Source organism: Salvelinus sp. IW2-2015, linkage group LG36, assembly GCF_002910315.2.
Source record: "Salvelinus sp. IW2-2015 linkage group LG36, ASM291031v2, whole genome shotgun sequence".
Lineage (NCBI taxonomy): Eukaryota > Metazoa > Chordata > Actinopteri > Salmoniformes > Salmonidae > Salvelinus > Salvelinus sp. IW2-2015.
In genome coordinates, this window is record NC_036875.1 from 26,449,003 (window position 1) to 26,471,369 (window position 22,367).

At 44.2% G+C, this 22,367-nt stretch overlaps 2 protein-coding genes across 3 annotated transcripts in view; one reads left to right on the forward strand and one right to left on the reverse strand.

Annotated features, from left to right (window-relative positions):
* Positions 1 to 274: 274 nt before the first annotated feature.
* The window catches only part of LOC139023809 (ADP-ribosylation factor-like protein 13B), a 23,923-nt gene continuing 1,830 nt past the window's right edge, over positions 275 to 22,367 (forward strand). Inside the window, 3 exon segments of the mRNA XM_070437759.1 lie at positions 275 to 414; positions 20,406 to 20,511; positions 20,605 to 20,852. Of these exon segments, the coding sequence (XP_070293860.1) occupies positions 275 to 414; positions 20,406 to 20,511; positions 20,605 to 20,852 (494 nt within the window).
* Positions 1,879 to 19,428, reverse strand: LOC111959245 (syntaxin-19-like). Of its 2 annotated transcripts, XM_023980725.2 has the most exons (5): positions 19,160 to 19,428; positions 4,821 to 5,087; positions 4,397 to 4,633; positions 3,974 to 4,186; positions 1,879 to 3,739 (listed from the first exon to the last, which is right to left on the reverse strand). In XM_023980725.2, the coding sequence occupies exons 2-5, from the start codon at positions 5,049 to 5,051 to the stop codon at positions 3,521 to 3,523; spliced, it is 900 nt and encodes a 299-aa protein (XP_023836493.1). In that variant the 5' UTR covers positions 5,052 to 5,087; positions 19,160 to 19,428; the 3' UTR covers positions 1,879 to 3,520. The 2 variants fall into 2 exon arrangements, with proteins under 2 accessions (XP_023836493.1, XP_070293763.1); XM_070437662.1 differs by lacking the exon at positions 19,160 to 19,428 and having other exon boundaries at positions 4,821 to 6,407.

A 22,367-nucleotide genomic window follows, 5' to 3' on the forward strand; every position in this document is an offset into this window, starting at 1 on the left:
GGAACCTCTTACAACTTCACAGACTGACTGATCCCTGATACACAAAGACAGACAGTAACTTCAAAATAAGTTTGACATGTAACAGTTATATAACTTATGGTCTTGAAGAGTATTAGTGAGTGTAATTTCTGCTCTTTCACACAGAGAACCTGTGTGACCAGACCCTTGTGGATGGAGTGTCTGTGGCTGAGCTGTGTTTGGGGGGGGGGGGGGGGGGTGGTGTAAGGTGACCTTTCATGACTTGGTTGGGGGGACAGGGTGGCTGGGCAAGGCTATGTTGGGGAGCTACTACACCCAGTCCCATGGTCTGGTGTTCGTGGTCGATTCCAGCGACGTCAAACGCCTCCAAGACACCAGGGTCGCCATCACTGACGTCCTACAGCACCCCCACATCGCTGGCAAGCCTGTCCTACTGTGAGTAACTCAACCAGGGATAAACTTGATTTTTCTGTGCTATTTGATACAGAACTTTCAGATGTGAACAACATGTTGTGCTTCCTGTTGTACTTCTTCCTGTAACCACTTGGTGGCAGGGTTGTTACTCCGAAACAGTTTAATATACTCCTAATGGTGAATAGGGGATGGTGGTGGAAAGTGGATAAGTAGGCATACGTAGACCAGAGAAGGGTGAGATGTCCTTGAGATGTTTCTACAACTTGATTGGAGTCCACCTGTGGTAAATTCAATTGATTGGACATGATTTGGAAAGGCACATACCTGTCTATATAAGATCCTACAGTTGACAGTGCATGTCAGAGAAAAAACCAAGCCATAAGGTCGAAGGAATTGTCCTTAGGACTCCGAGACAGGATTGTGTCGAGGCACAGATCTGGGGAAGGGTACCAAAAATGTTTTGCAGCATTGAAGGTCCCCAAGAACACAGTGGCCTCCATCATTCTTAAATGGAAGAAGTTTGGAACCATCAAGATTCTTCCTAGAGCTGGCCGCCTGACCAAACTGAGCAATCGGGAGAGAAGGGCCTTGGTCACGGAAGTGACCAAGAACCCGATGGTCACTCTGACAGAGCTCCAGAGTTCCTCTGTTGAGATGGGAGAACCTTCTAGAAGTACAACCATCTCTGCAGCACTCTTCCAATCAGGCCTATTTGGTAGAGTGGCCAGACGGAAGCTATTCCTCAGTAAAAAGCACACGACAGCCAGCTTGGAGTTTGCCAAAAGGCACCTAAAGGACTCTCAGACCAGAAAAGAGAGAAACAAGATTGAGAAACAAGATTATATGGTTTGATGACCTGCAAATAGCTGTGCAGCGACGCTCCCAATCCAACCTGACAGAGCTTGAGAAAATCGGCAGGGAAGAATGGGAGAAACTCCCCAAATACAAGTGTGCCAAACTTATACCGTCATACCCAAGAAGACTCGAGGCTGTAATCGCTGCCAAAGGAGCTTCAACAAAGTACTGAGTAAAATGGTCAGATTTTTTGTAAAGTTTTTTTATTTCTAATACATTTGCAAAAAAATCTAAAAACCTGTTTTCACTTTGTCATTATGGTGTATTGTGTGTAGATTGATGAGGAAGAAAAACAATATAATTAATTTTAGAATAAGGCTGTAACGTAATAAAATGTGGAAAAAGTCAAGGGGTTGGAATACCTTCCACTGTGTGTCCTGTTCAGCTGACCTACCTTTCTACATGTGTTGATATCCTCCCTGTGCCCTGCAGTGTGTGTTGATATCCTCCCTGTGCCCTGCAGTGTGTATCTAGACACATCCTGTTCTATGATATCACTTAAACCTGTGTTACCAGTCAGGTCCATGAACACCCTGGACTCTGTGTAGACTCTGACATCAGACACCTGGGTCCACTGTTGACGCGTGCGTGCGCACGAACACACACACACACACACACAGACAAAACACACACACACACACACACACACACACACACACACACACACACACACACACACACACACACACACACTATACTTGTGAGGAATTTTGGGGATCAACAATTGATTCCCATTCAAAATCCCATTTACCCTAACCCTAACCCTCACCCTAACCTTAACCTTAACCCTAACCTTAATCCCTAACCCTAAACCTAACGCTTAACCCTAAACTTAAACCTAACCTCTAACCCTAATTTTATCCCAAACCCTAATTCTAACCCTAACCCCTAAGCCTAAAATAGCTTTTTTACAAGTGAGGACTGTCAAAATATCTCCACTTCTCTGAATTTGAGTTGTTTTACTATTCTTGAGGACTTGACAAACACACACACACAAACGTGTCCCCCATACTTGGCCATATACTTGTGACCGGGAATTTCCCCCTGTGTTCACTGTGAGACATATTGGTATATAATGAAGAACACTCCCACACTGCTGCTGCTATGACAAAGCACAGTGACACATTGGAATGTGTCATAGTTTCACCTAACACAGGATGTTTGTTCACAGTCAGAGAGTTTTAATCTTGATGTCTTTGTCTGAAAGCCATCTTCTGAAATGTTAAATGGCCTTAACAAAATAAAAAGTTAGCAAACATATAACCACAGTGAAATAACGTAATCCACAATGAGATTTTGAAATATAACAGATTGTCCATTGAGCCTGCCTGATTTGAAGTGAAACTCACAGGTAAATGCATTCATATGTACAGTACCAGTCAAACGTTTGAACACACCCATTCATTCAAGGGTTTTTCTTTATTTTGACTATTTTTTTAAATTGTAGAATAATAGTGAAGACATCAAAACCATGAAATATGACATATGGAGTCATGTAGTAACCAAAAAGGTGTTAGACAAATATTTATATTTTTGATTCTTCAAAGTAGCCACCCTTTGCCTTGATGACAGCTTTGTACACTCTTGGCATTCTCTCAACCAGCTTCACCTGGAATGCTTTTCCAACCGTTTTGAAGGAGTTTCCACATATGCTGAGCACTTGTTTGGTGCTTTTCCAACTCATCCCAAACCATCTCAATTGGGTGGAGGTCAGGTGATTGTGGAGGCCAGGTCACCTGAAAAACAAATGATAGTCCCACTAAGCGCACACCAGATGGGATGGCGTATCGCTGCAGAATGCTATGGTAGTCATGCTGGTTAAGTGTGCCTTGAATTCTACATAAATCACTGACAGTGTCACCAGCAAAACACCCACACACCATCACACCTCCCCCTCCAAGCTTCATGGTGTGAACCACAAACCACACATGCGGAGATCATCTGTTCACTTACTCTGAGTCTCACAAAGACATGGTGGTTGGAAACAAAAATCTCAAATTTGGACTCATCAGACCAATGGACAGATTTCCACTGGTCTAATGTCCATTGCTCGTGTTTCTTTGCCCAAGCAATTCTCTTATTCTTATTGGTTTCCTTTAGTAGTGGTTTCTTTGCAGCAATTCGACCACGAAGGCCTGATTCACGCGGTCTCCTCTGAAGATTCTTATAAGTGAAATGCCACCTGTAGACTCTCCAGAATTCTTCCTCTCCCCATCTGAAAAACCTCCAGGGGCATCTCCAGTCTCCAGTCTCTCCTCTATGTGCATCACCACTAGGGGCAGCAACAGCAGCAGAGCCTCCTCAAAGGGTTCTTTTTCCTGTACCTGGCAGCCATTTTAAACTTCTCGTTACTGACAGTGACATAGTCCTGTGTCTTCTCTACGCTGGTCTGGATGTGGTCTATGTAGTCTCCCTGCTCCTCCACCAACATAAAGACATCCATGAACAGATCTCTCAGCTCTTTCATGTTGCTCTCCAGATTCACCAGCTCCTATAGTAGTTACAGAAAAGATTAGGACTGAACGTTAGTCAAGGAGTTGTCTGAATGGACAGTGAAATTCGTCTAAATTAGAGCCAATATTAGTGTTTGTCTGTCACAGACATACGAGGCCCACTTTAGATCTCCCTTACTGAGGGATTTCAAAGTCTTCTCTTTGCTTAGATAACATAGTCTCGCATTCTCTTACACATCAAAACTTTTCTATGTTAATGTCATCACGCTTACCTTGTGTCTCTGCTCGATCTCAGACAGCTTAGAGCGTGTGATGCGTTCATTGTTGAGGAGGTTCTGGTTAAACACCTCCCACTTCCCCGCAGCAACCATTTCGTCCACTTCCTCCTCGGTGACGTCGCGACCAGACACCTCCAGCTGACGGATGATGAAGTGTTTACACCGCTCCTGTTTACTGAGAATGGAGTCGTTGTACAAACGCATCACCTAGGAGTGATAAAAGAGGAAAAAATACTTTAGACTAGAAGCAGACATTTCTGTTCACTGTTAGCTTAGCTAGTGCTAGCGGATATTCAAGAAGGCTACCATGTGTAAACTAAAGCTAACCAATATTTTTACGCTAACGTGTATGTGTCATTGTACACATCAGAAAAACACCATTGAAATAAAAGGTTCTAATAACTTTTGGAGAGTGACCTGCTGGAATTGTCTGTGTAGCACTGCGTGTTGGGAGCGTTGGATGCGTGTAGTGGCTGTAGCTAGTCCCTGCAGGCCTTCTAAACTCTGTGCCTTCTTGAAGAGGGCGTCCAGCCGTCTGTGGATGCGCTCTGCCTGCAGCTTGATGTCCCTCGTCACACTGCTCTCCTTTTTCATCACACTGAAACGACGCATGGTTGCCACCAGGCTCCTTTGATGCTGGCTAAACTTCTTCACCTGGGGAGAAGGAGAAGAGGATTCAGTCAAAATATAAATGAACAACAGGGATTTATAGAGCATCCTTCCTCCTCCGGAATTCACCACAGTATTATCATGGACATTAAGTTGCAGTCCAACTAAGGTGCAGGCTTTGAGGATCGAATGGTGTATACCACTCTTAGGAGGAATATGTAAGATCACTCACCTCGGTTTCGAGCTCAGTGATGTCACCGCGGATATGCTGAGCCTCGGACAGGAAGTTGTCCAGGACTGGTTCCTCCTCAAACACCACAGCCTGCTGTGGAGTGGCGACACTAACCCATGCTGGGTCATCTGGGTCAGCGTCTTCCTCAGGGAATGGGGTCTCATCTGCCTTGTTTCTTGCCTCCCGGAACTCCTGGGCCCTCTGATGCAGCTCCTCCAGACGGTCCCTCATGGTCAGAGTGGAGTTCCCGCAGGAGGACAGCAGAACCTGTCAGTTGAGGCCTTTTGGTAAAGTTATCACCACAGAACAGAGCCTTCTCAATTTTAGAATAAGGCTYTAACGTAGCAAAATGTGGAAAAAGTCAAGGGGTCTGAATACTTTCCGAATGCACTGTTTATAGTTTTTCCAAATATTGTTGGTATGCCTAAAGAGAAGACCAAAACACTGTTTTGAACAAAGCCGTTTCAGTCAACACTTTTTACCAGGTGACCTTTCCTTTCTTGTTCATCCCAATGAATCATCATTACAATGAGGAACTCAAGATCGTATGAGGTAAATATGTACATTGGTGTATCCACTTTGAACTGGAATCGCGTCTATCTTCACTTTGTTTGTTTTTAGCATCACAACCCTGCTAGCACATTTGGTTTCTTGGAAGTGGGAACGTATGTTTTTGGTTTCACATTGGTTGTGGGAACAAATCCATAAGTTTCCTGAACAGTAAAATTGAACGTTTTTTAAACATTATGAGAAAAGAAGTGAAAATGTTGCATCCACTGGGAATGCTTATTTGTAGGTTGCAGGGAGGTTCTGAGAACGTCTCAGGTTTTATTAATGCCCTGAGGTTATTTAGACATGTTTTAATAACTTCCTTGAAACTTTCAAAAACACTGTTAGCTTATTTGGGGTTAACTTTTTTGAAGCACAGATAGGACACGTGGAAATGTATTTCCTTAGKCATTTATCACGCGAACATTTGTTTTAGTTTTTTTGTGACAAGACACAGCATCAGTGAGATTCAAACCTTTAACCTTCTGTTTTTATCCATGGAATAAGTCTACTATGCCACCAAGATGGAGCTAGCATACCATGTTTTTTTAAGCATACAAAGCTGTTCATTTTAGTCTATTCAAACAGACCCCATTTCAAAGGAAACAAACACTCATTAAGATCAGGTGTGGCCAACTAGTGGGCGCGCCCAACTCCCCTGAACGTACTTAACAAGATCGAGGATAGAGAGAGTTTTGTTGATGCTGAGAATGGAAAATTGGCCTATATGTTTTTAAATAACATTCTTAGAATGTCATCTGAAAGTTACTAAAGTTTTATTGTGGTTTTGATGGAATGTTTCTTAAATGTTCTTGGAACAAGTTGATAGAACCAAGAGGAACCCTGTAGGAAAGGTTATGCTGAAGTACTGAAAATCCCATAGAAGAACATTGTTTCTTAATGTTCTCTGAACTATTTGAGAACATTCCCAATGTCAAACCAGTTTGAGAGCATTCCTAAAATATTACCAACATTGAAATGAAATGTAACCATGTTTGAATTTTTATGAAACTTTCTGTTAATGTAATGAAATGCCAATAAATAAAGTATTTTGTCATAATTCCTTAAGAGTGCTGAGAATGTTCCCAAGCCAACTATCCTGCACCCTTCCCAGAAAGTTGTGTGAAGGTTGTAATCAAAATAACATAGGATAACCACACTCTCACCAAGCTCTAAGAATCATATGGTTCTCAGAATGTTATGTACTAGCTGAGAAGCTCTTCTATAGTTAATGCATAGACAAAATTAACATACCTGAGAAATTCCTTAAACTCTTTGGTCCACTAAGCTACAAGTAGTGTTTGTGGCTTAGGATGGCAGGGAGAGATGGATGGGCACGACGTTTATCTGCAGCACCAGTGAATCTACTTCAGCTTTGCTTCCCATGAGAAGTTCTCTTGTTTATGTTTTTGCCTCAAGCCATTTCCCTTCACTAGTACATCTCCCTGACATAACGATATAATGAGAGCGCTCAGAGAAGTGACCTATTAACACGCACACACACACACACAGCTAGACAGCAGAAAATTATGATTATTATAACAGTTTGTAGGTTTCATAACTTTATTCTGAAGCGTATATATACCGCATTTCCTATTTTCTAATGCAGGTTCTGGATAGTTTGGAGGACCCCCAGCTAGCACATAAGGTTCTGGATAGTTTGGAGGACCCCCAGCTACCACATAAGGTTCTGGATAGTTTGGAGGACCCCCAGCTAGCACATAAGGTTCTGGATAGTTTGGAGGACCCCCAGCTAGCACAAAAAGGTTCTGGATAGTTTGGAGGACCCCCAGCTAGCACATAAGGTTCTGGATAAGTTTGCGAGTTAACCCCCAGCCTAGCACATAAGGTTCTGGATAGTTTGGAGGACCCCCAGCTAGCACATCGGTTCTGGCATATAGTTTGGAGGAGGACCCCTAGCTAGCACCCTAGTTCTTTACTTCCGGGTTGGAGCGAGCGGTCGCATTTCGTACTTCGCTCCGCAGGTAGTATAATTTTCATTACATTTCATTATAGTACAACGGTTTGATTTGTCTGATCTTAGCAATTTCTTCTTAGCTAGCTACATAGCCGTCTTTGTATCAAAGACAATTGCGTAATTATCGTAATTCGTCGCCCTAACGTAGTCAACACTGCTATCTGGCCAGCGGCTAGCCAGCTAGCAAACGCCCACCGTCTACCGAATAGCAGCACTGTAGAAACTATTACATTCAACGGAACGACCTTGATTGGTGTAGTGTTAGCTAGCTACATAGTTGTCTTTGCTGTCTTCGTATCCACAATTGTGTAGTTCAGAGCGTGTAGTTTTAGAGTGATTATCTTAATTTACCGAGGCTAGCTAGCCAGCTACTTGTCGTCCTTAACGTAGGAAACACTGCTAGCCAGCCAACAGCCAACAGCTAGCCAGCCAACAGCTAGCCAACGTCTACCGAATAGAACTCCCGCATTCAACAACCGGTCGCATTCCGCTTCGCTCCACAGGTAGTATCACATTTCATTTCATTACAGTAAACGGTTTGATTTGTTTGATCGTAGCTAGCTACATAGCCGTCTTTGTATCAAAGATAATTGTGTAGTCTAGAGCGATTTTCTAGGTTAGCTAGCCAGCTTTTTTCGCCCTTTAACGTAACTTAACGTAATCAACACTGCTAGCTAGCCAGCTAGCCACCGAATAGCAGCACTGTAGAAACTATTACACTCAACGGAACGACTTGATTAGTGTAGTGTTAGCTAGCTACATAGTTGTCTTTGCTGTCTTGTATCTAAGATAACTGTGGAGTCTAGAGTAATTTCAGTTTTCTAGGTTAGCTTTTTCTAAGTTAAGCTTCTTCTAGAGTTAGCGATTTCTAGGTTAGCTAGCCAGCTATTTTTCGCCCTCTTAACGTAACTTAACGTAATCAACACTGCTAGCTAGCCAGCTAGCCACCGAATAGCAGCACTGTAGAAACTATTACATTCAACAAAAAACACGGAACGACTTGATTAGTGTAGTGTTAGCTAGCTACATAGTTGTCTTTGCTGCTTTGTATCTAAGACAACTGTGGAGTCTAGAGTAATTTCGGTTAGCTAGCCAGCTTTCAAACAAAGTCAACCACGCAGGCACTGCTAGCTAGCCTACTTCAGCAGTACTGTATCATTTAATCATCTTAGTCAATAAGATTTTTTGCAACGTAGGCTTAACTTTCTGAACATTCGAGAGGTGTAGTCCACTTGTCATTCCAATATCCTTTGCATTAGCGTAGCCTCTTCAGTAGCCTGTCAACTATGTGTTTGTCTATCCCTGTTCTCTCCTCTCTGCACAGACCATACAACCGCTTCACACCGCGTGGCCGCGGCCACCCCAGCCTGGTGGTCCCAGCGCGCACGACCCACGTGGAGTTCCTGGTCTCCGGTAGCCTCTGGAACTGCCGATCTGTGGCCAACAAGGCAGAGTTCATCTCAGCCTACGCTTCCCTCCAGTCCCTCGACTTCTTGCACTGACGGAAACATGGATCACCACAGATAAACACTGCTACTCCTACTGCTCTTCTTTCGTCCGCCCACGTGTTCTCCCACACCCCGAGAGCTTCTGGTCAGGTGGTGGTGGCACCGGGATCCTCATCTCTCCCAAGTGGTCATTCTCTCTTTCTCCCTTACCCATCTGTCTATCGCCTCCTTTGAATTCATGCTGTCACAGTTACCAGCCCTTTCAAGCTTAACATCCTTATCATTTATCGCCCTCCAGGTTCCCTCGGAGAGTTCATCAATGAGCTTGATGCCTTGATAAGCTCCTTTCCTGAGGACGGCTCACCTCTCACAGTTCTGGGCGACTTAACCTCCCCAGTCTACCTTTGACTCATTCCTCTCTGCCTCCTTCTTTCCACTCCTCTTCTTCTTTTGACCTCACCCTCTCACCTTCCCCCCTACTCACAAGGCAGGCAATACGCTTGACCTCATCTTACTAGATGCTGTTTCTTCCACTAACCTCATTGCAACTCCCCTCCAAGTCTCCGACACTACCTTGTATCCTTTTCCCTCTCGCTCTCATCCAACACTTCCCACACTGCCCCTACTCGGATGGTATCGCGCCGTCCCAACCTCGCCTCTCTCTCCCCGCTACTCTCTCCTCTTCATCTATCATCTCTTCCCTCTGCTCAAACCTTCTCCAACCTATCTCCTGACTCTGCCTCCTCAACCCTCTCTCCTCCCTTTCTGCATCCTTTGACTCTCTATGTCCCTATCCTCCAGGCCGGCTCGGTCCTCCCCCCCGCTCCGTGGCTCGACGACTCATTGCGAGCTCACAGAACAGGGTCCGGGCAGCCGAGCGGAAATGGAGGAAAACTCGCCTCCCTGCTGACCTGGCATCCTTTCACTCCTCCTCTCTACATTTTCCTCCTCTTGTCTCTGCTGCCAAAGCCACTTTCTACCACTCTAAATTCCAAGCATCTGCCTCTAACCCTAGGAAGCTCTTTGCCACTTCTCCTCCTCCTGAATCCTCCCCTCCCCCCCCCCCCTCTCCCTCTCTGCAGATGACTTCGTCAACCATTTTGAAAAGAAGGTCGACGACATCCGATCCTCGTTTGCTAAGTCAAACGACACGCTGGTTCTGCTCACACTGCCCTACCCTAGTGCTCTGACCTCTTTCTCCCCTCTCTCTCCAGATGAAATCTCGCGTCTTGTGACGGGCGGCGCCAACAACCTGCCCGCTTGACCTATCCCCTCCTCTCTTCTCCAGACTATTTCCGGAGACCTTCTCCCTTACCTCACCTCGCTCATCAACTCATCCCTGACCGGCTGACGTCCCTTCCGTCTTCAAGAGAGCAGGAGTTGCACCCCTTCTGAAGAACCTACACTCGATCCCTCCCGATGTCAACAACTACAGACCAGTATCCCTTCTTTCTTTTCTCTCCAAAACTCTTGAACGTGCCGTCCTTGGCCACGCTTCCTGCTATCTCTCTCAGAATACCTTCTTGATCCAAATCAGTCAGGTTTCAAGACTAGTCATTCAACTGAGACTGCTCTTCTCTGTATCACGGAGGCGCTCCGCACTGCTAAAGCTAACTCTCTCTCCTCTGCTCTCATCCTTCTAGACCTATCGGCTGCCTTCGATACTGTGAACCATCAGATCCTCCTCTCCACCCTTCTCGAGTTGGCATCTCCGCGCGGCCCACGCTTGGATTGCGTCCTACCTGACAGGTCGCTCCTACCAGGTGGCGTGGCGAGAATCTGTCTCCTCACCACGCGTTCTCACCACTGGTGTCCCCCAGGGCTCTGTTCTGGGCCCTCTCCTGTTCTCGCTATACACCAAGTCACTTGGCTCTGTCATAACCTCACAATGGGCTCTCCTATCATTGCTATGCAGACGACACACAATTAATCTTCTCCTTTCCCCTTCTGATGACCAGGTGGCGAATCGCATCTCTGCATGTCTGCAGACATTCAGTGGGATGACGGATCACCACCTCAAGCTGAACTCGGCAAGACGGAGCTGCTCTTTCTCCCGGGGAAGGACTGCCCGTTCCATGATCTCGCCATCACGGTTGACAACTCCATTGTGTCCTCCCAGAGCGCTAAGAACTTGGCGTGATCTGGACAACACACTGTCGTTCTCAACTAACATCAAGGCGGTGGCCCGTTCCTGTAGGTTCATGCTCTACAACATCCGAGAGTACGACCTGCCTCAACAAGGAAGCGGCGCAGGTCCTATCCAGGCACTTGTCATCTCCCGTCTGGATTACTGCAACTCGCTGTTGGCTGGGCTCCCTGCCTGTGCCATTAAACCCCTACAACTCATCCAGAACGCCGCAGCCCGTCTGGTGTTCAACCTTCCCAAGTTCTCTCACGTCACCCCGCTCCTCCGCTCCCTCCACTGGCTTCCAGTTGAAGCTCGCATCCGCTACAAGACCATGGTGCTTGCCTACGGAGCTGTGAGGGGACGCACCTCAGTACCTTCAGGCTCTGATCAGGCCCTACACCCAAACTAGGGCACTGCGTTCATCCACCTCTGGCCTGCTCGCCTCCCTACCACTGAGGAAGTACAGTTCCCGCGCAGCCCAGTCAAACTGTTCGCTGCTCTGGCCCCCAATGGTGGAACAAACTCCCTCACGACGCCAGGACAGCGAGTCAACCACCACCTTCCGGAGACACCTGAAACCCACCTCTTTAAGGAATACCTAGGATAGGATAAAGTAATCCTTCTGAACCCCCCCCCCCCCCTTAAAAGATTTAGATGCACTATTGTAAAGTGGCTGTTCCACTGGATGTCATAAGGTGAATGCACCAATTTGTAAGTCGCTCTGGATAAGAGCGTCTGCTAAATGACTTAAATGTAAATGTAAATGTAAATAAGGTTCTGGCTAGTTTGGAGGACCCCCAGCTAGCACATAAGGTTCTGGATAGTTTGGAGGACCCCCAGCTAGCACATAAGGTTCTGGATAGTTTGGAGGACCCCTAGCTAGCACATAAGGTTCTGGATAGTTTGGAGGACCCCTAGCTAGCACATAAGGTTCTGGATAGTTTGGAGGACCCCCAGCTAGCACATAAGGTTCTGGGAACTACGTTTCTTAGAGTTTGCTGAGAGCGTGGTTGTCCTATGTTATTTAGCATACAGCCTTCACACAACTTTCTGGCATTGGTGCAGGATAGTTGCTTGACTTAGGAACAGCACAGCACATTTAAGAAACTTGATTTTTTTTTCTTTGTTATTTTAACCTTTGTGTTGTCTTTAGGGTCAAAATTGATCCGCCACTATGTTTAACAGCAGAGAAAACCCCCTAAATTATATTTTTTCTACTTGAAATTTGATTACTTTTCCAAGAGTGACCCCAACATTAGAAAAAGTGAAACATCGCCTTTCTTCATATTTCCTTGAAAGCTGTACACCACCAGGGCACAAAGATTGTCTTAGGGTCTTTGACTCGACAGTTATAAAATAATTTACACACCACAATAACTACAAAGACACACACACACAATAAGAAATTGAGATTATGTGTGCTACTGATTGAACTCAGCCAGCAGCTCTTGAAGAGGATGATCACCATGGCTGGCACAGTTAGAAAGAACAAGTCTGAGCTCGCCCCTGCACTCCTCGCAACAAGGGGGAGACAGGCCTTCTCATCAAAGTTTGCCTTCACCACCACAACCACTCTAGTTTCTTACCTCCCAAAGAGGAACAAGAATGTGGTCCTCCTGAGCACACTGCACAAAACGTCTGAGATCAGTGATCATGAGAACAGGAAGCCAGCCATCATCCTGGACTACAACCACAACATACAAGGCGTGGACAACCTGGACAAGGTGATTGGACCTTACAGCTGCAGGAGGATGACTGCCCGCTGGCCCTGGTCATCTTCCATAACATCATTGATGTGTCCTCATACAATGCCTTCGTGATATCGAACAAGATCAACCCTACCTGGATACCTGATCAGCGGAAAAAGAGGAGGGTGTTCCTGGAGCAGCTGGGAAAGACACTTGCAACCCCACACATTCAAAAAGGGAATGCCTCCCCCGCACAGCAGCCTCTGCAGCGCCTGTGAAAGCTGTTCAGGGGGTTGAATCTTGTCCTGATCAACCTGAGGCTGCAGCTGGAAAGAAGGACTTCCCCCCCAAAGAAGGACTGGAAAACAAATACTATGTGCTGCACATGTGAGAAATACATCTGCAAAGTCCATGCACACACACTTGCATACTGTCCTACATGTGCTAATTAGAGTTGATTGATTTATGTTCCTCACATTTTTGTTTTGTATCTATTATCTTATTTTATTTTTAATTATTGTTGTTGTTTATACACCTTGTGGGTGGGGTCAATGGTTAAAAAAATGGGAGAAGACTAGTATTTTGTAGTTGAATTCCTCATTGTACAGTATATAAGAATATATCACTATGTTGCCAAAATTCTTTGACTGTTATTGTTTCCATTCAAAGAAATGCATTCAAAACTAAATTCAGCACATTTCTGCTACTTTCTGAAGCTATACAAGTGCTATCTCTTTCTAAAAAATGTATGTTTACATCTATGCAGTACCTTTAGCAATAATAATAATAATAATAAACCTCTACTTTAGTAAAGAAAACAATTATGACAGGTGTGTTGTAATAAAAACGATTGGTGTCCACTGATTAAATGCAGTCTTTCTGCATTGTGAAGAGGGAAAATCCAGATATTCACAAAGTTTGTGATGAATGACAGGTTGTTTCTTCGTGCAAAATAGATTTGGGGTTTAAAATTAAATTAAGCTGCTTTATTTTTGGGGTTTAATGAAGGCGGGTCATTGACCCTCAGGACAAGGGGAGTATACAGAATGTTAAGACTACACAAGGAATAACGGAACGTTTCTTAACAGTTAAAACATGGTTAGATTTAATAATCCATCCACCTGACAGGTGTGGCATATCAAGAATCTTATTAAACAGCATGATCATTACACAGGTGCACCTTGTGCTGGAGACAAATAAAGGCCACTCTAAAATGTGCAGTTTTGTCACACAACACAATGCCACAGATGTCTCAAGTTTTGAGGGAGCGTGCAATTGGAATGCTGACTGCAGAAATGTCCACCAGAGCTGCCTCCAAGGTCGTTTTAGAGAATTTGGCAGTACGTCCAACCGGCCTCACAACCGCAGACCACGTATATAGCATTGTGTGGGCGAGCGGTTTGCTGATGTCAACACTGTGAACAGAGTGCTCCATAATGGTGGTGGGGTTATGGTATGGCTAGGCATAAGCTACGGACAACGAACACAATAGCATTTTATTGATGGCAATTGGAATGCACAAAAACACTGTGACGAGATCCTAAGGCCCATTGTGAGGCCTATTCTTTTTTAAGTTATCTGTGACCAACATATGCATATCTGTATTCCCAGTCATGTGAAATACATAGATTTGGGCCTAATGAATTTATTTCAATCGACTGATTTCCTCATATGAACTGTGTCTCAGTAAAATCAATGAAAATGTTGCGTGTTGCGGTTATATTTTTGTTCAGTATACATTCCGTTCTCAGCATCAACAAAACTCTCTCTATCCCCCATCTTGTTAAGTGTGTTGATCTTAATGAGGGCTTGTTTCCTTTGAAATGGGGTCTGTTTGAAACGACAAAAATGAACAGTTTTGTATGCATAAATAACATGGCATGCTTGCTCCAGCCTGGTGGCATGGTGGACTAATTCCATGTAGAACAGAAGATTATATGTTCAAATTTCACCGACTCTGGGTTACAATACAAAAGACATGTCTTCGCTTGATTAATGCTTAAGAACATGCATTTGCATGTGTCCTATCTGTGTTTTGAGTTCAAAACAGTTAAACTAAGCTGGTAATGTTATTAAAAGTCTTATTGAACCATTCAGTGAAAGTTTTTAAGAAAGTTATTCAAAAATCCCCAAACAACATAGATTTTATGTTATTAAAACCTACCAGGAAAACTTTCAAAGAACCGTAGTAAAACATTCTAAAAATGATCATTCACTGAACAGGCGACATTTTCACTTCCGTTCTCAGAATGTAAAAAAAAAAATCTGTTTTACCGGTCAGGAAACGTATGGCTTCATTCCCAACCAATGGGAAACCAAAAACGTACATTCCCACAACTTTGAAGGAACCAAAGGTGCTAGCTGGGCCAGAACCGTTAGGAAGGGTGGAGTGAACAGAATGTGTGTTTTGAATGAAATGTAGTATTGGAATCACAGACTATCCAATTACTGGATGGATTACAAAAAGGAAAGCCCATGAAAAAACATTTTGCTTGTGTTTGTGTGTGTGTGAAAAATAAAGCTGTGTGTATGTGTTTGTGTGGTGTAGCCATTACAATCTCCTCATAGACAGGGCTTATGAATGTAAGAGTGGTCATTGTTCTCTGTGCTTAGAGTGCAGCAGTGCTAAAGCATATTCTAACACAACAGACCTCCTCGGACCTTCTCTAGGCAGGATGTCACACTAATTAAAACTGTAGAATTACAACTACTAGATCATACATTTCCATTCAAGTCAACTTTTAATGGTCGGCCATTGACTTTACCTCCCATAGCCCAAGCAAAGGCCTTGTCCGTTCTGGTCATTGTAACTCTATGATTCAGACATTACTCAACCGATTCTAGAGCAATGTGAGATTTAGCCTGAAAACCAGGGCCTGCATAAACTCTGTCTGAATGTTGTTATGGTTTGATAAGTTCTCTGACTGCTTTCCAAATTTCCATCTGTTCAACTGTCACAGAGTTTATGAGGGAACTAACTGTTGACATTCATTTGTCAGCATAATGCAGCTGCTCTGTTGAGGTGAATTGGAAGAAGAAATGTCCTCTTTTGTCAAAACAACTGAGCTCATTACAAATGAATTAACGTTGAATCCCATCGTTTTGTGTTCTTGAGAATCTTGAATTTAGTATATAGTGGGTATCATAAGTATTCACCCCATTTGGATTTTGTTGCGTGACAAAGTGGGATTGAAATAGATTTAGTTGTGAGTTTTTGTCATTGATCTACACAAAATACTGCATAATGTCAAAGTGAAAAGAAAATTCTACAAATGTTAGCAAATTAATAAAAATTAATAACTCAAATATTGTTGTTGCAAAATGATTCACCCCATTTGTTTAGGCAAGCCTAAATTAGTTCACGAGTGTTTATTGTCTTACAAATCATATAATAAATTACATGTATTCACTCTGTGTGAAATAATAAGGGTTGACATGATTTTTGAATGACTAGCCCTTCTTCTGTCTCCCATACATACAACATCTGTCACGTTCTGACCATTGTTCTTTTGTGTTTTCGTTGTTTCAGTGTTGGTCAGGACGTGAGCTGAGTGGGCATTCTATGTTGTCTGTTTCTATGTGGGTTTCTTGTTTGGCCTGATATAGTTCTCAATCAGAGAGCGAGAGTATGGGCAGACACCGTGTTATGCGGAAGAGCACACGGTGTCTCCTGTACGTGTACATAGCCCGGTGCGGTACATCCCAGCTCCTCGTATCGGCCGGGCTAGAGTGGGCATCGAGCCAGGTGCCATGAAGCCGGCTCAACGCATCTGGTCTCCAGTGCGTCTCCTTGGGCCGGTGTATATGGCACCAGCCTTACGCATGGTGTCCCCCGTTCGCCAGCACAGCCCAGTGCGGGTTATTCCACCTCGCCGCACTGGCCGGGCTAAGGGGAGTATTCAGCCAGGTAAGGTTGGGCAGGCTCYGTGCTCAAGAGCTCCAGTACYCCTTCACGGTCRGGTATATCCGGTGCCACCTCCTCGCACCAGRCCAGTATCACCAGTGCCAACACCACGCACCAGGCTTCCTGTGCGTCTCCAGAGCCCTGTTCCTCCTCCACGCACTCGCCCTGTGGTGCGTGTCTCCAGCCCGGTACCACCAGTTCCGGCACCACGCAACTAGCCTCCTGTGCATCTCCAGAGCCCTGTACGCCCTGTTGCTGCTCCCCGCACTAGCCTTGAGGTGCGTGTCCTTAGCCCAGTACCACCAGTTCCGGCACCACGCACCAGGCCTACTGTGCGCCTCAGCAGGTCAGAGTCTGCCGTCTGCCCAGCGCCGCCTGCGCTGCCCGTCTGCCCAGCGCCGTCTGAGCTGCCCGTCTGCCCAGTGCCGTCTGAGCCGCCCGTCTGCCCAGCGCCATCTGAGCCGCCCGTCTGTCACGTTCTGACCATTGTTCCTTTGTGTTTTTGTTGTTTTAGTGATGGTCAGGACGTGAGCTGAGTTGGCATTCTATGTTGTCTGTTTCTATGTGGGTTTCTTGTTTGGCCTGATATGGTTCTCAATCAGAGACAGGGGTTTTGCGTTGTCTCTGATTGGGAACCATATTTAGGTAGCCTGTTTTGTGTTGGGGTTTGTGGGTGGTTATCTTCTGTCTCTGTGTCTATGCACCAGATAGGACTGTTTCGGTTTTTCACATTTGTTGTTTTTGTATTTTGTAGTGTTCACGTTTATTTTCTTAATTAAAGTCATGATGAACACTAACGACGCTGCGCTTTGGTCCGATCCCTGCTACACCTCCCCTTCGTCTGAAGAGGAGGTGTAGCAGGGATCGGACCAAAGCGCAGGTCCCTTAGTCAAGTATTGAATTTCAAGCACAGATTCAACTACAAAGACCAGGAAGCTTTTCAAAAGACTCATAAAGAAAGGCAGTGATTGGTAGATGGGTAACAATAACAAATCAGACATTGAATATCTATTTTTAAGCATGGTCAAATTAATTATTATGCTGTGGATGATATATTAAACTGACTAGACAAAACAAAGATACAGTCGCTGCAGGACAGGAAGGAAACTGTTCAGGGATGTCACCATGAGGCCATTGGTAATTTTAAAACAGCTACAGAGTTCAATGGCTGTGAAGGGAGAAAACGGGATGGATCAACAACATTGTAGTAACTCCAAAATAACGACCTAAATGACAGAGTGAAAGAAGATTTCATATATACAGAATCAAAATATTCTAAAACATGCATCCTGAATGCAACAAGGCACTAAACTAATACTGTAAAAAAAACATGGCAAAGGAATAAACTATTTGGCCTAAACGCAAAGCCTTATGTTTTGGGCTCATCCAACACAAGCTGTAATTGCTGCCAAAAGCGTTTATTTCGACTCAGTGGAGTCAAAACTTATTTAATCAAGGTATATTATTTTTTATTAATACTTTTTTTTTTTACACACAGTTAAATTCATTTCAATCCCACTTTGTAATGCAACAAAATGTGAAAAAATCCAAGGGAGGTGATACCCACGGTACACTTAAGAAAATACAGTGTGGACACCCCTTCAAATTTGAATTCAGCTATTTCAGACACAGCGTTGCTGACAAGGTGTATAAAATCTAGCACACAGCCATGCAATCTCCATAGACAAACATTGGCAGTAGAATGGCCCATACTGAAGAGCTCAGTGACTTTCAACTTGGCACCGTCATAGGATGCCACATTTCCAACAAAGTCAGTTCATAAAATTTCTCCCCTGCTAGAGCTGCCCCGGTCAACTGTAAGTGCTGTTATTGTGAAGTGGAAACATCTAGGATCAACAACGGCTCAGCCGCAAAGTGGTAGGCCACACAAGTTCACGGAACGGGGCCGCAGAGAGCTGAAGCGCACAGCGTGTAAAAATCATCTCTCCTCGGTTGCAACACTCACTACRGAGTTATGGGAGCAACTTCAGCACAATAACTGTTCATTGAGAGCTTCATGAAATGGGTTTCCATGGCTGAGCAGCCACACACAAGCCTAAGATCACAATGTGTAATGCCAAGCGTCGGCTGGATTGCTGTAAACCTCGCCGCCATTGGACTCTGAAGTGATGAATCACGCTTCACCATTGGACGAATCTGGGTTTGGCGGATGCCAGGAGAACGCTACCTACCCCAATGCATAGTGCCGGCTGTAAAGTTTGGTGGAGGAGGAATAAGGGTCTGGAGTTTTTTTTCCTGGTTTGGGCTAGGCCCCTTAGTTTAAGTGAAGGGAAATCTTAACGCTACAGCATACAATTCCATTGTAGATGATCCTATGCTTCCAACTTTGTGGCAACAGTTTGGGGAAGACCCTTTCCTGTTTCAGCATGACAAGGCCCCCATGCACAAAGCGAGGTCGTTGTGGAAGAACTTGACTGACCTGCAAAGAGCCTGACCTCAACCCCATCGAACACCTTTGGGATGAATTGAAATGCCGACTGCGAACCAGGCCTAATCACCTAACATCAGTGCCCAACCTCAATAATGCTCTTGTGGCTGAATGGAAGCAAGTCCCTGCAGCAATGCTCTGACATCTAGTGGAAAGCCTTCCCAGAAGCAGGAAGGCGTGAGTTGTTCTATTTACCTTGTTGTAGTTAGTAGTCCTTGAGGCTTAGAAACTACCCTTTATACTTGACCAGGAATGTAACTGCCACTTGAGCCAAGCCATGGAGAGTGGATTTCTCCATAAAGTATCCATAACGTTAACAACATGTATATCCCATCCTCCTGAACATAATCCTCATGGCATCTTCTTAGCCCTCCACTTCAAAGACCTGTTAGCTGTAGGACACAGGTGTGCCTGTTTTGTTAGTTTTCCTCTATGTTAACAGTTAGCCAGAAAACTGCTATAACAGAGGAATAACTTCACTTCCCAGAAAATCTGGTTCAGCCAGTCTGGCCACACCCTTTCTCTCAAGTAGAACTCTCTGTGGCCAATGGGAGAGAAACTGATTAGCCTATCTGAAGAAAGGGAAGGATATTAAGTCAGTTGGAGAAGGGAGAACACATAGGGTCAACTCCTACTCTACTCCAGGAGCTGCTCAAACAACAGGGAGCCTCATCACAGAACAAATAGAGCTGTAATGTGTAGAACAGCAATGACTCTGAGAGGTATAGAATAAGTTGTTTTAGCTCTATACATTACATTTCTATGTGTAATGGTGCAGCCTGCCAGCTAAGCCCCTGGTCTGGCCCTATTGTGTTTCTCAGACTCCAGCGGCTTTACTGAGCATAGCTGGCAAATTGTTTTTGACAAGTCCCGAAAATCCAGGAACGTTTTAGGAGGGAATGGGCATGGTCCTACTCTACACCCTCAGAATGGCTGTTTCTAGAGTGTTGACCGGTTGTCATCAAAAAGATGGTTACCAAAAATAAAACACTGACCAACACTGAATGTTTTTGTTGGATGAAAGCCATATGTGTATGTGATTCATAACCAGCACAGGGTGGAGGATGGAATGTCAACCAACAGTAAGACAAAATAAAGCAGAATTATAATTACCAGCTAATACTAAACAAGGGTATCATCTACTTTAACTGGCTGAATGACTCATTCCCTAATGTGTAGATGTTATGACAACAAAATAATATTGGGACATCGGTGTTGTCAGGTGTGCCATATTCATCTGTGTCAGAACTAAGAGAGAGAGTGGATAACGGCCCACAACCGAGACCTGATTTGCGTTACCTGACCCATCTCTCTCTCTCTCTCTCTCTCTCTCTCTCTCTCTCTCTCTCTCTCTCTCTCTCTCTCTCTCTCTCTCTCTCTCTCTCTCTCACGCTCTCTCTCACTCTCTTTCTCACACTCTTTCTCACACTCTGACTCATAGGCTTGCCAATAAGCAGGACCTTTCTGGGGCTCTGGGAGAGCTGTAGCTGATACACCGTCTCTCTCTGGAGAAACTGGTCTACAGACACCAATGTCGCTGCCTCATTGTAAGTGTCTCATGCCATAGCATATATTGTTGAAGGCTGAAGGCCAGCTCAGAATTTCTGTAACAGAAACATGCCCTTATGTTGTTCTTGTAGAAGTTGTGCTTAGCTGTGCTTGGCTCAGGGAAGACCCTGGATAAGTCCATCAGCGAGGGAGTAGAATGGCTACTGGACTACATCTCCCATGATTATAAGGTTATTAATGAGCATGTGCAGATGGATACAGCACATAAGAGGGCCAGAGAGGAGGACAAGAGAAAAAGAGAAGAGATAGCACGCTTGGAGAAAGAGGACAGGTGAGAAAAGACGAAGAGAGGTGAAGGGGACATACTAGAACGGGAAAGGTGAGGTGGATAAGATGAGAGGATGAGTTGACGAGAAAAAAAAGCTTGACTGTATAATGCTTTCAAATGAAATGTATGTGCATTTCTCTATGCACCATGGTGATTACTGCCTCCCAGTGAGATAAGCTGCTGCGTGAGTAGTGCTCTCAGTATGCCTGTTATAATTAAATGGCCCTCAGAATGTCTGATTTGATACTACTTACCGTGGAGAACGTCAACAATAAAGAACAGACTGAGTCATGGGTCACATCAATAGTATCTGTTTTTAGGGCCTTGGAAATGTTGTCTCTTTAAGATTGTTGTCTTGTAGAGAATGTGGTCTCTTTAGCCATGTGTGGGAGTCGAATGTATCCAGAAAAAAGTATGTTGTGTTTACTTCTGAAGAGATACAGCATGGAGGGGAGGAGGAGAGATGGGAGGGAGAGAAGAGAGGCCAGGGGCAGGGCAAAGATGATGAACTTACAAACAATCAGAGAGGTTGATACTGAGGACAGAGAGCTGGCCCAGTGAAATGAGCCAATGAAAGAGGGTAGGTACTACTGTAGCCAACCACATAAAGAACATAGTACAGTTTACTATAGAATACTACTATACTTACTGTAGAATTCAATAGTATACTGTAGAATACTATACCACACACTGTAGTATCACTCGATCATGTGTAGTACTTACTATAGAATGTTGTAGTATACTGTAATATACTATAGTAAATACCATACTATTACCTGCAAAAAAAAGCACTGTCCGCAAATACACTTTTTCACTATAGTAAATAAATACTACAGTATTTCATTTGCATGTACCCTGCCCATTTCCCTCCGCCATATCGCAGTTTGTGCAACCCATACGTGAGAAACCTACATGCCAAGTATCACCATATTCTGTTACTTACAGGTTATAGAAAAGAGCAGAAGCTTTTAACCACTGTCCAAACCCGGTTCTACCTAACCTACCTACCTACCTACCTACCTACCTACCTACCTACCTACCTACCTACCTACCTTACCTACCTACTGTTATTTTAGTATTTCTCCAGTAGGTTTCCTGAAGGAGAAAGCCTCCACTTCTATGTCAAAGATAATAAAACAAAAATACTATAGCAAATACTACAGTATGTCTACAAAAACACACTAATCAGTAAATTACTACAGTGTAGTACAGTTCGGAAAAACACTACATTAATTACAATAGTTATTACTGTTGTTTTTCTTTTACTAACTTATATACTGCAGTTAACTGTAAATACTACAGTATACTGCAGTAAACAATACAGTAAATACTACAGTGTCCACTGTAGTGTTTTTTGCGACTTTAGTGAATACGTACAGTAAAGTCAGCAAAAACACTAACAGTGATCTACTAGTAGTATTTATATACCATTGTATATACTATAGTGTTTTTTTCATGTGGGCCGCTGTAGAAAACAGAATCACTCTTCTGGCCCTGTTCTGAAAAACAGCATGGTAGTTACTTGGTCCTTTCGCCCTTTGATAGGGTTTTTGATTGAAAAAATCA

Coding starts and splice junctions, on each gene's coding strand:
- LOC111959245 (XM_023980725.2), bottom strand. CDS start 5,051: ATGAGGGACCGTCTGGAGGAGCTGCATCAGAGGGCCCAGGAGTTCCGG. Junction 4,634..4,820: donor TCACTGAGCTCGAAACCGAG/GTGAGTGATCTT, acceptor CCTTCTCCCCAG/GTGAAGAAGTTTAGCCAGCA. Junction 3,740..3,973: donor AGATCGAGCAGAGACACAAG/GTAAGCGTGATG, acceptor TAACTACTATAG/GAGCTGGTGAATCTGGAGAG.